Consider the following 13,305-nt stretch of genomic DNA (forward strand, 5'->3'; position numbering starts at 1 on the left):
TAGCACTGCTAATAGTAACAAAACGTGCATGTAGGTTAAAGGCCTCATTTCTTCCTTTTTATGCAAGTTTTTCATGCTTTTGCAAGGTGCTAAATATTGCTTTGCAGATAAGAGCAGCAGCATAGTACCCACAGGGCAGGGGAATGGGAAAGAGCTGTAATTATTTGCTGCAAGCGTTTGGTCTAGCCAGGGAACAGCCAACTACCTTGAACTGCTGGCAACAGGTAGGTAGTTGGCTGTTTTCTGGTTAGAGCAAACACTTTGCAGTCTGCTTTGAACTCTTCTGTATCTCCCTGAGGGGTGAAGACAGTGTGAGAAATAGTGGTTAATACACAAAAACTTGGTATTAGATTTTAAGTTGACTTAACACTCCTGCTAGTGTTTGTCTTCTCTCCTGAGAATGATGATGCTTGAAGGTGAGATGGAAATAAAGGGAAGCATGTATGCATGCTAGGGAATTACCTTCTGCTGTTTTATCCTTGAAGAGTTGCATTTTAAGTTAGATGGTCCTAAAATTCACATATGCTAAGGTATGAAGTGAACTTGCTTGGTCTGTCTCTCTGCATTTGTGCTAGGACTGACTAGGGTTGCTAAAGACAGAGAAGATGGATTTGCTGCCAGTGTGTTACCTTGCATACTGTTCAAATGCATTCAATTCAACTTTCTAATTCCTGGGGCAAATACTTGATACGACTTGCTGGGTTGGCAGTTTTTGTGAAGCATTTACAGGCTGAAAGGGCCTTTTCCTTCTCTTCCAGCTCTTTCTTGCTAATCCTTTTTTGTTTATAATTTTCCTCAATAAAGAAGAAAAAAAGTTATTTGAAATGTTTTGTCTTAGGGAATGAGATCATCAGTGAAAAAATAAAAAAAAAGAAACAGCTTGTTCTTTGTTCTTCTGTGAGGTGCCACCATTCTCCTTTGATTTTAGCATCATATCAGTGTTATACACACAAGGTTTTGGCGTGGGTTCAAACAAACCAGATACTCAGATCAAGGAGACAAACCCTCTCCAGAACTGCTGCTAGTGCAGCATTGTGCTGGGGGAGAGCTGCCTTTCATAGCTCTATCACTTGGGAAGCTTTGAGAGGGGATCTAAGCTTCTAGAAAGTTGGAGAAATACAGGTCCATTATATTCTGCCATTCCAGTAGCCTACATGATGGTAAACAAAAAGAGAAACTGTCTTCTCTTCGTGCAGTGCTGCAAGGGCATTTGAACTGTGTTGTTTGCAGTAAGGTGGCAACAAATCCTGTCCCTCTTGCACAGAGCGTTGGGCCCAAGAGGAGCTTTGGTGGCTGAGTGCCCAGCCCTTTCCGTATTTCCACTTGCAGACCTCGGGAGGAGAGCTCCTCTTTGCAAAGGGCCTCATTATTGGGTTTTGCAATGCCATAGTGTAATTTCAAATAATACTCCTGTTTCCCATCCGTTTCTGTTGCTATGCCTCTGTAGTTGCAGAGGGGAGCTAATAGGGTACAGCTGGTTAATAAAACATGCATTGCTTGATTCTAAACTGCATTCCCTGTTGCTGAACGTCTCCCACATAGCAACTTTGTAGTGGTAGAGTTTGAATGGGATGACAATTTTGCACCCACTTTCAGATGAAATGACTTTAAATGAAAAAATCCCAGAGATCCTGAGTGAAAGAAGCCATCCAAGTGCCTTCAGCATTTTTCATTGCAATAGATGCTCCCTTCAGCTCTTACTTTAATATCAGCATATGAAGCATCTGGCTTAATCAGCATATGAAGCATCCTGTACATTCTTATATAAATTTCTTTTTTAAAAACATAATCATTAAACTGGTAGTATATACCTATTTTTAAGGGTTGTTGTACAGCTTTAGCTTCACTGTAGGAGAATTTTAAATCTGGGGTGAAGCAAGTCTGTGGTTTGTAAAGTACTTGTTTCTGTAAGAAATTTAGGGTATAAAGTCTATGACGATGGAGAGCTATATGCCAAGATTTGAAGCCTCTATTTGCTGGAAAAGTAGATTTCTTCATCAAAATGAAGGTGGAGTAGACCATGTGTAAGCAGCCTGTGGTGTGTGGTCCATGTGGTGTCCACCCTTTCCCCCTTTGCTCTCTCTGACAACACTTTTTCAATAAATGAGTGCCGGTTTAACTCTTTTCCTTTCATTTGGGTCACATTTTCTTTTTTCCTTGGGAAATAACACAAGACTTACAATGTGAAATGTTCCTTTTGTGACTTTGTCATAAAAATTAATGAGACTAGGAAAACTATTTGTGGACCTGGAAGGGAATCCTAGTGAATAGTATTTCTCTATCCACAAAGCTCCTTCATTTTAATTAGCAAATAAACCAGGAGAGAGCAGTAGGCAGGTATTTCTGTGCAGGCATAGGCTTTTATTTTGTCCAACACATTCAAAAGCAGTGATTTGAGAGAAATCAGATTGGTTGATCGCTGTGCTGTATCTTCAAGTTCTCTTGGTCTGAATTTGTTGGGGGTGAGGGAGATAGGGTGATTCATACTTGAGCAAGGCAAACCCAAGAGCTGCCAGTTTGCATTATGTCAATGTATGTAAGAAAATATTTAGATAGAATTTCCATTAAAAGTTCAAAAGCAGGGGGCTCATGCTGACCCCGACTTTTAGAAGCTCTGGTGGGAAACCTGAATGAAATTTAACTCCGCTCAATGTGTTTTCGTTGGCTGACTCCATGTTTTATTATCTCATGCAATGAGATCTTTCTTGGTTTGTCGATTTTCTACTGAGGACAAAAAGTTCATGTATGTAACAGTGCACATATTGAATTAAAGTACGATTAAAGGCATGATGTAATGACCCCCTCTCCTTTTCCTTTAGTCAATATTTGCCTGCAGGGTCAATACATTACAATATTGACTTCAAAGTATTCAATATTTTTTTACTTTCTGAGTGTGTTGGCTTTGAGTGCATGTAATATTAAACTTGTTGGTTGAACTGTTGGTCTAAGACTTACTGTCTAAGTAGTTTCAGGCTTGGATGCCTAATCCATGTAGAGCAGCTTTCAAGGCATGTGATAATATCACAACACAGCTGTAGGCAGCTTTCTGAGGTGAACCATTTAATCTGCAGTCTTTTCTCCCAGCTTCCTAATGAGTGGTGGAATTTGTCCCTTGGTGTGCGATGGGATTATTGCCCTCTGTCCCTGCTGCCATCATATTTACTCTCTGCAGGACCCTCCAGTGACTGTAGGTTATGTGGACAAAGCTAAACCTCAGCGCTCCCATCTTCCACGTGCGTTTCTGCTGCCTTTACATCTGTGCTCTGTCAAGTGTACAAAAGCAGCTCAAAAAGCAAGATAATGCTTTATGTACTCAAAGTGCTGTGTGAACATGGCTTAATAAAGTTAAAATTGTTACAAATTCACACAGTCGCACAGGGCAGGTTGGTGCTCACTTATCTGAACTCCCAGCTGGAGGCACGGTGGGCTGGGTGACTCTCCTAATACGTGCTTGAACCTTCTCACACTTCCTCTCCACCTGTATACATTTCCATTCTCACTGTGCTGAAATCTAGCACCAGTACCCATCAGAAGGGCACACAGGCAGATGTACTGCGTAATGATGGCAGCTATGAACCATTTATCCTTCAAAAATGTGACACTCTAGAGAAGGGCTTTGATAATATTCTTTGCAAGGCGTATAAACAAACAGGATTGTCACCAGTGTGGTATCTTATTATGTTGTCTTTTTAAAAAAATTAAGGAAAGAAAAAATATTTATAGATACCAAGAAGTTAGTGAATTCCTCTAAAGAACCACATGTTATAATTAGGAACCCGCTGCACTTAGAACTATTCTACAAATAAGCACCTCAAATCTAGCCAAGTCCTTCCAGAAAAAACAAAGGTCAACAGGCTTCTTTGAGGATTAGCAAACCAGAATTTCTTGGACCAAGCTACTAATTACTTCCAAAGCTGAGGATGATCACTACTTCCAAATCCGAATTATTGCCGAAACCTCATGTTAAACCTCAGTAGTATTCCTTTCTAGCCTAACTTTTGAATTGAGATACTTCTAGACTGGACTCTAATTAAAGTCCAAAAAGCCTAATCCGAAGGGAAGGCAGGATAACAGTGGGAATATTCTGCTTGTGGAAAGCTGCACTTCTGCATAGCCTGATCCAAAGTCACTGAAGACTTCCCACGTCACCAGCAGCAATCTGGGCTCAACCAGGGTGAAGTGGAAGCAAGTGCAGCTCTGAGAACCCAAAAGCCTGTGTGACTGGCTGCTCCATACCTGGGAAATGGTGCCCTGCGTTGCCTGTGTGCTTGTAAGGTGGGGTCCCCTCTTTGTTGCTTACTGTTATTTGACAGCAAAGGAATGAGGACTGGGCTCACTATTACAAGCTCCTAGTTGGACAGACTTATCCACATGGTTTTTAAGGGTTTTCACGTATCCACCACTGTGCTTGAGGATTCACTCAAATGTGTACTCACTCATATGTTGTGGTCCTGAGAGACCACAGTTTTCATCTCAGATGGAAGAGGTGGAAAGAAGTATCATTTTTGTGAGATCTAAGCATAAAGCAAAAAGGTTATCGTAGCACTGGGTGAGGGGGAGAGGGGTCAGAGTTAAATATGTCAGCAGTTCATTTCTACTTGCAGCCTACTGACTTCCTTGTGCAATTTCAGGGAACTTCGAAGTGGGTGTTCACATCGCGGATGTGAGCTACTTTGTACTGGAAGAAACAGCACTGGATAAGATAGCGAGTGAAAGAGCAACTAGTGTCTATCTAGTGCAGAAGGTAAGGACAACTTTTGCTTTTTTCATCTGACAACTGTATCTTCTATTTACCACGACTTAATTTTAAAGGTTCATTTTCAGATGCCCACAATCAAAATCTGGCTATTATTGCAGTAAATCTACAAAAATAAGTAAACTGGTGCAGACATATGCTAACATAGCTGCTGACTACCTCGGAGCTTATGGAGAGAGCACAGGGTGAAGCAGCAGTTTGTGATCCTGTGTTTGTGGACAGAGACCTGAGTGTGCCAGGGCTTGCCAGCTCAGGAGCAGCTCTGTGTGAACAGGACTCTGCTGATCCGGAGCTAGTTCAGGCCCCTAAGCTCCATAGGTATGTTTGCACCGTGCTGACCTGAGATAAGCCTGACAGACCCAAGCTGGCTCATCTGCTTTGCTGTTGGGAGCTTGAAATTTGCAGATGTGACGGTGGAGGTGAAGAGTTTTGTCTCTGTCTTCAGTGCGGTAGTACTGGCTAATCCCTCCTAGAAGCGGATGCATAGCAGAGTAGGGTGTAAAACACCTTGTGCAATCTCACATCTTGAGGTACAACAGAAGGTTCACACTCTTATTTTATCTGGGTATCCCACATACTGGAGAAATGGTATTCTTTCATCATGCAGTGAAAAAATATTTGAAATTGTACAGATTTTAGTACTCAAGTTTAAAGTTGACTTCTAAACTTTAAAAATTAACAGGTTCAAGTTTAATGTTATCGGAAAAGAAACATCCAGGTTTTGTCTGTGGCTGTCTCATTTTCAGTTGTATGTGCAGAAACACTTCCTAGCTCATCAGATACCGCCAGCACTGTGCGTGCAGGGAAGCTGGGAATCTTGGCTTTTAGCATCCTGTGTTGGCTTGAGGTGTCAGCTGCACGAAGAGGAGTGTTGAGGCAGTCTCATAGGAGCAGATTAATCTGTGTGCCTCTCCCCACACTCCCATTCAGTCAGGCTGAAGTCCTTGTCTCGCTCCGCAGCCCTTTCCGGGATGACAGGGCATCTTTTGTAAAATAAATAAACAGATCCTACTTGCTACTTAGGATTAGGAGTGATTCTTCCCCTCCCTTCCTGGATGTTCCCAGGGTTGCTATCCGGGGAGGGTCTTGTAATGATGCTTGTTCCAATAGCTTACTGTGTCCTCTCCACACTTTCCAGATGATAAAATGGTTTATTTTACACTATTGAAATCAAATTAGTGATTTGACATCAAGCTGTTAACCTTTAGTAGCTGTTCTGTAACTTTCCTTGGGTAGAAATAGCAAGGCCCAGCTTCAGGGGGTCTCAGTGACTCTGATGGATTTTAGGTCTCTGTGGGTATGGGTTGTGTGGAATAGCCATGATAGCAGTGCAGAAGTGTCCAAGCTGGGTTGGTGGTGGTGAGAGCAACAGCAGAGAGGTGCTGCAGTGTGGGACCAAGGAGTGGCCACACCAGGAAACACCAGTTACCAGTGGCTTGCTGTTCTCTGGGAGTGGGAAGCAACGCGTATCTCATGGAAACAGCAGTTCTGGCACCAGAGTCTTCCCAGTCCTACAGTCTCTCCAGTGACAAACCCTTGGCTTCTGCGATGCTCTGCTTCCCCCTCTGATGGATGACTCACTGGCCATAGCTCACCATGGGAGATGTGGGCTGGCCCAGGGGGATGTCACTGCAGGGCAGCAAAACTGTAGTCCAGGAAGATGTTGTGGCAGTATTTCCAAGTCAAAATACTGTGGTTTGAAGACATGTGATTTTTTTAAAGGGAGAAGGAAAATTTTTATATAGAAAAGAGACATTTTTCATTAAAATCTAGTTGAATTCAAAATCTAATTGAATTTTCTTTGAAAGCGCTTTTTTCCCCCTGCACTACCGGTCAGTCCTGTGCAATGCCAACATAAGTTATCTGTTGTCCATAATCTTCAATTGCTCTTCAACTACCTTGGCCCAGCAGTCAGGATTAGTGTTTTACCCACACTTCTGCCCTGCAGAAAATATATTTTAAGAGTGCAAACTAGGTTAGATGATGGAATGGTCAATATTTTAATTGCAAGAGATGAAAAGGATAGAGGGGATGGGCAAAGGAAAGCAGCCAGGCTGTCTGAAACAAGATGGTAGCATGACTCTTGTAGAAAATATGCTTTCCTTTGATGGAGCTGTTTCCTAAGACAGCTGTGATTCTGCTAGCGGTTAGCACCATCCTAATCCTCCCAAAGAAGTTAAATAAAGCCACATATTTAATTTTCCTGAACCATGTATCCAAAAGGGGAGTTATTGTGTAATTGCTAGCAGTCTATTTAATAAAAGTCAAAAGTTTTTGAAATAAGAGTGTATCGGGTTTTAAGAAGCAAGAAAACCTAAACAGTTTCCTCTTTTTTGGCACATATTATAGTGTTATTTTAGGTGTGAAGCAGCTTGAGTGAGAGGTCAGACATAAATCCCTATAATATTTTATTGGTCCTATTTTATACTGGAGATCAAAGATTGGAACTGTAAGTCTATCTTCACGTTGAGTCCAAGGACTTCAAGACATTCACTTTTGACACCAGCAGGTTGTCAGGGTGTTGATATTTTGATAATCTCAGGCCGAGTAACAAAGAGTTGCTCAAAATCTGAATTCATGGAAGTGTTGATACAAGTCTTGAGCAGAAATCTTGGCTCATAAACAAATTGCCTATTTCCTTTGAGTGTCTTTCAGTGTGTAAGCAAGAGGCTTGCTGAGCCCACCCAATTGTTGGACCTCGGCATCCTCCTCCCAGCTCTGAGGAGAGCAGCTGATGGAAACTCTCCGTTAATAATCAGACTGGCAGTGGGAGAAGGGGTCACCCCAGAGTCAGCGGTGGTTGTAACCAACTGAACCAGGCCTGAGCGGTCAGCCAAAGCAGGACACCAGCAGAACGGGGTTGTTTGAAGGGAGCAAAGCTGTCCATGTGACTTTGTGAAAATAAGGGGTTTTTCTTAACTAGAGTTTGTTCCCTTTTCCCTTTGGTTGACTGACTTTCCCCTTCCGTTCCTTGAAAAGCTGCTACAGCGCGTCCATTGATGAGAGCTGCCCTGGCTAACCCGCTCTGAACCCGGCTGGTGAGTCAGTCCTGGCTGCAGCAGATGTTTCTGATTTTAAAGGGAACCGGGAGTTTTATCATCCCAGTATGTGTGTGCTCCCTCCCACTGCCCGGCTCCCTAGGAATGAGTCCGAGGCTGGAAACTCACATTTGGTTTTTGGAAACACTTTATTAGCTGAAGAGGCAGAACAAAACCAAACCAAGGGCTCTCACAAGCAGGAGGTTAGATCTTCCCGTGTCCAAAGCGAATCCACCATGCAGAGGAGCCAGCTGCTAAGCACTGCGGCCAGCCATGGTTACAGGTCCATGGGTTTATAATACTGGGACAATGATGTGTAGGAAACCCCCCAGCCGTGGCAGTGCCTTCTTCTATTTTGGTTTTCCCCTTGCTGCCCACCGCTTTGGTGCACTGGGACGTGTGGCTGCCTGCAGGGAGAGCCGATAGTGTGGAGGGGGGCTGTCAGGCAGTGCTGGAGCACTAAGTCTCAAGCTGCATGTGGCAGCACTGGAGATTTCGCATTTAGGACTTAGAAATAGGGAGAGACAAATCCTCTGTCTGTGATTTGATTTGAAATGCAGACCCACAGCTGCGATCATTGTGAATATCAGCCTTTCACTTGCCTTTCACTCAAAGAAGTGCCCTTTGCAGGATCTCTTGGGCCCTGCTGGGCTTGTGGGGAGAGATGATGTCTTTTATTAGTCTAACTGATAGAGGCGGGTGAAAAGTAGACAAGGTCTCACCACCCAAGCCTTTCTTCAGCCTTGGTTTCTATGTTACATTCATTAGAAAGGTTTTCCTAGGGGCTCTAAGTCCTTCTTTTCATTGTGAAAGTTTTTTCCCTGGCCCTGCTGGATCTCTCTAACTACATTTCTAGATTAAACTACATTTATACAACCCCCTGTTCCAGCTTTATGATCCCTGTATAAGACCAGGTGACTACTTCCACCTGCAGTAAAATCAAGCTGAATGATGTGATGCCCAACATGGGCATATCCTGAGCGATTTGCTAAGGAAACCACTTCACGCTGGAGGTGATATCCCTCGGCAGTGTTTCAGCTAGCCGGATTTCTGCGTGCCGTGGCACTCTGCAGGGCAGCTGGCAGACACTGCTGTCTCTTGGCAGACAGTCACTGGAAGGGCAAAGCATTTAAAAGATACCAGGCAACCTCTGGATTATTTGAGGTGATGCTATGCAACCCTGATATCTTGAAAATCTGGGCATTAAAGATGTACTTAGGGAAATCTCCTCTCATCCTGCATCTCCTTCAGAAAGAGGTGGAGATAATGCTATTGCAAAAGTTCCTTCTGGACAGCCCCCAGGATAACTCCTGAAACATCTGGCTCTCTAAGTGTGACACAATTGAGACATCTTTGTATGTTAAATGCTGGGCTTGCAACTACTAAGAATCCTTTCAGCCTGTGACTATATCATGTTAAGGAAAAAAGGAAATGTGTATTTATGACTTAAATTTCTGTGCTTTGTGACAGTTGGTTTATTCTCCATGTATCATCTGAAGAGGAATCGTGATGTTAAAGCAGAGGGATGCAGTTAGCCAAGACTGTCATGAAGTTGAAAACAGATTTCTTATTTTAATTCAGCACAGTAGATAAAATTGAAATACCTTCAATGCAAGGTCACATTGTCCTATGTTATGTATGTATTTGCTGAGCACAGGAAAAGGTTGATTCGATTCTTGCTCTCCTGTGAGGCTTCCTCCATGGCATGGGTTAAGTTACTTTGCGTAAAGTTTCTGTCCTGTAAAACAAGGGTAGTGCGAGTTGATGCTTCCCTATTTAACAGTAGGCTTGTTACAGCTAATTGCTTGGTGAGTGTTTAGTGCTGTAATTATGATCTGAGTTAAAGCTTTGCTTGTGTTTCACATCATTGAAAGCCCTTCCATAGAATTATAGCCTCTTGAGTCAGATATTAATCCTGCTCAAGTACACTTAAAACAAGCATCCTGTTGTTTTGTTCAGGCTATTCTTCGTGGATGGGCTTTCATGTTTCGTGTAGGCATTCTTCTAGCAGACTGTTATTGCTGCAGGAGATGTGAAGGGAAAGAGGATGTGCTAAGGCACAGAAATATTCAATAGGTACAGACCATTATCAGATAATCAATCACGGGGTGGGGTAGAGGGAGAAAAGCTAGTAACTGCAGCTTTTCATTTGGGTGGAAAAGGGCATGGAAGCTTTTATTAAATTACAGGCACTTTGTTCTCTGTGGCCTGAACTTCAGGGTCTCACGGTGGTCATGGGCGATCTTAGGCAGGCAGGGATTTCCGATAGTCTATAAAGCTATTTTCTCTCCTTTCTGGTATGGGTTGGCACCGCTCGTGCTAAATTTATAACCTTGTGATGTGGGTCCTTCCAGGCAGCATGGCAGAGCTCACGTACTGGATCTGTGAGTTATGAATGTACCAGTATTGTTAACATACTGTTCACAACTGGAATAACACAGTTGACGGCCTTTGTGTTGCGGGAAACAGCTTATCATAATCTGTGCCCTTGTGACCTTCCAGCTGAACCAGTGCTGCTGATTCATGTTGTAAGTGACTCCTTGACAGTCACAGACTGTACAGTTAACCTTTTGGCATTAATATGCACTGCAATTAGAATGGATTTATAGCCATTGTCTGGTGCCAAACCACAAATGTGATTAAATATTTTAAGAGTCTTTCCTTCAAAGCAAAAGGTAAATATGAAGTCTGTGCACTTGAGTAGAAAATGGACACCTGAGACTTATTTTCTTACTGTTTTGAGGAACAGTTGTTCCCCTGGCATCCAGGTAGAAAAAGTTATCTCTGAAATCACCAAATAGGTGTCACAGAGTTTGAAAGAGCTGGGGTTTGCATGCCAGTCAGCTTCCTGCTGGTCCTATGTTTACAGGTGGCACACAGAGCAATCAAAACATGAACTAAATTAAATAGCTAAAATATTTTATGGCAACCAAGTAGAGCATTTCTCTCTGTGTTTTTCTGGAATGCACCAGCCCACATTGCCACTCAAAATAAACAAGAGAAATAATGTGGTTCTTTTTTGAGGGCAGTTACTTCTTCTTCACAAAGGTAAATAATGAGAAGGGAAATAAGAATGTGAAACTCTAATTTTTGCTTCATTAAACAACTGCTAAATGTTATCTTTGCTGCAGACTTCACCTGGGAAATAACTCAGGGATGGTAGAAACACTTGGAGCTGCTCAGGTTTGCTCTAGTGTGAATATGTTCCAAAGCTTTTGCTTTGTTGCTGTAGTCAGGTGAGTGGTTTGGTAATGCAGTGTTCAGCAGCAGAATTATTGATTAGTTGTAAGGAATTAGGACACAGGTTAAAAAATCCCTGCCAGAAATTTCTGTTGGCTGACATTTTGTTCAGAGTTGAGTATAGTAAAATGATAATTGTTCTCCCTCTGTTTGCAAACACCAGTCATAAAACTGGTGCTTTTGTTTATCTCACCAACATCTATGTGTTTCTGCATGGCTCAATCTTATTAAAGCCACACACCACTTATGTGATGCATGGGAGGTTTCATTTATGGTTTGCAGGAAGCAGACTTGCATTACTTGCCTGGTTACACAGTATTTGGGGACAAAGCAAGAAACACAATTCCCAAATCCAAGCTCTTCAGTTCCTGACTGCCAGGACCTTGTTTCTTCAGCATCAAGTTTCTTGATGTGCTGAGCCTTTCTCATTCTTCCCAGGGCCAAAATGGCAGTGGGAAAGAAGTGGAAAACAGAGCAAACTGTGACCTTAAAAGCTGCAGAGTAAAGTGTTTGCATAACCAAGGATGCAGGATGCTCCAGGATGCTCATTCCATTCCTCGGAGGGGAGCTCTGGGAATGATTCTCAGGGTGGAGACTGACAGCTCCTTCTGGTCTCATTGAGAGACGGGGCTGATGTGTGTGTTGGTGGCTGTAGCAGTGTCTGACTTCCTCTCATTTCAGAGGATTTGGTTTACTTACTCATTCTGTGCCAGCATGCTGTTCATCGTGTGATGTAGCTCTGGCATGAGCGATGCATCCCAGAGCTATGACGTAGCCGCTCCTGCCACAGAGAATGTGATCCTGAAGGTTTAACACATTTTCTCCTTTTGTGCATTGTTGAACCTTCTTTTACCAACTAGTCAGGGAAGCTTGGCCACAGACAGGTCTCTGCTAAAAGCCCATATCTCACCAAGGCTCTCTTCTCTTCCAGGTGATCCCGATGCTTCCCAAGCTGCTCTGTGAGGAGTTATGCAGTCTCAATCCCATGCGAGATAGGCTGACGTTCTCTGTGATGTGGAAGGTGACTCCAGAAGGCAAGGTACCTCAAGTAGCAGGCAGTCATCCTGCTAATCAGTCCTCCCTCGGTGGCCAGCCCCTACTCCTGCAAACAGAGTGGTAAAAATGCCATCTCTTAACACCCAGGTGGATAGCAAGGGACTTGGTGAACAATACTGGAGGATCTAGAACTGCCCCTGTATCTTGTCTTACTTGATGAGATACCATGGAACTTCCAGTTGGAATAATCTCACAACATGGTGGGGAAAGGAACAATATTTGTATAAATCTCAGGAACGGAGAATTTCCTGCTCCTTGACAGGTCACCCATCCCTTTAATGTCTTACCTCCAGCAGCAATTCAGAGCTAATGCTTTGGGTGGGACAAGATGTTCCCCTGACTCCAGTCCTGCCTTGTGCTCATAAGCAGTTGTGCAGCGCAGTGGATTCGGGCAATATCCCTCTGTGGCCTCTCTGGTAAAGACTATTTCATTCTTCTTCAGAGCTACAAATTACATCGATCCAAATAAAGCGTGATAGCTCTTCAGCAAGGACACAGCTCCATCCTCTGCATGCGTTATTTCCAGGGAGCAGTTGTGGAGGCTGTCTGTCAGTGCAGCGAGCTGCCTTCAGCTGCCTGACAGCTGTCCTCAGGCCTTCATTCCTCTCCCTGTTCCTCTCCCACACTCTTTGCAACCCTAACAATCTCCTCTTTGGTGATCGCAGGGTCCCCTCGCTGATCGAGGAGGGCTAAAGACTGCCACTACTAGAGGACCCTCTGATCTATGCTAAGTACACTTTTTGTATTCAGAATTACTTCTTTTTAACCAGTGTTGTGCTCATGCACAACTCTCTCTGTGGTGAGTATTTCTTGTGCCAATTTGGTGATTTTTCACAAAGATTAATTTTACTTTCTTATTATTGTCCATGTTGCTCTAAAGAATACTGAATTTTGTTTTGTGCTTTAGCAAAATATCGTTGCAGTCCAATATCTGTGTTTCTCCAGCGAGTCCTTGCTCTGGCACTGCAGTGGGTTTTATTTGTTTGTTGTGAAAAGAGTTCCACTTCCTATAGCGACAGCATGATTACTCATGAGGCCTTCTAATAGTATCTCCTTGGTGGGCCTTTTATTGACTCTGAGTGGTCTTTGAACAGCTAATGGTCAAGTCTTAATTAAAATAAGCCTTTAATTAAATCTTGTCTCTTGTGCCCTGCAATATATATGTTATTTGCTTTTCAAACCATGTTCAGACCAACCCTGTCTGACCAGTGAGAA

The 13,305-nt window shown here is 43.1% G+C and overlaps 1 protein-coding gene across 3 annotated transcripts in view; it reads left to right on the top strand.

Moving 5' to 3' along the window:
- The window catches only part of DIS3L2 (DIS3 like 3'-5' exoribonuclease 2), a 193,088-nt gene that overhangs the window by 110,189 nt on the left and 69,594 nt on the right, over nt 1–13,305 (top strand). For all 3 annotated transcript variants that reach the window (XM_074834087.1, XM_074834088.1, XM_074834089.1), the window contains 2 exons: nt 4,632–4,744; nt 11,966–12,073. In XM_074834087.1, the coding sequence (XP_074690188.1) occupies nt 4,632–4,744; nt 11,966–12,073 (221 nt within the window). The remainder of the gene's footprint in view (nt 1–4,631; nt 4,745–11,965; nt 12,074–13,305) is intronic.

The sequence above is a fragment of the Strix aluco genome, chromosome 9 (genome assembly GCF_031877795.1).
Source record: "Strix aluco isolate bStrAlu1 chromosome 9, bStrAlu1.hap1, whole genome shotgun sequence".
NCBI classification, from domain to species: domain Eukaryota; kingdom Metazoa; phylum Chordata; class Aves; order Strigiformes; family Strigidae; genus Strix; species Strix aluco.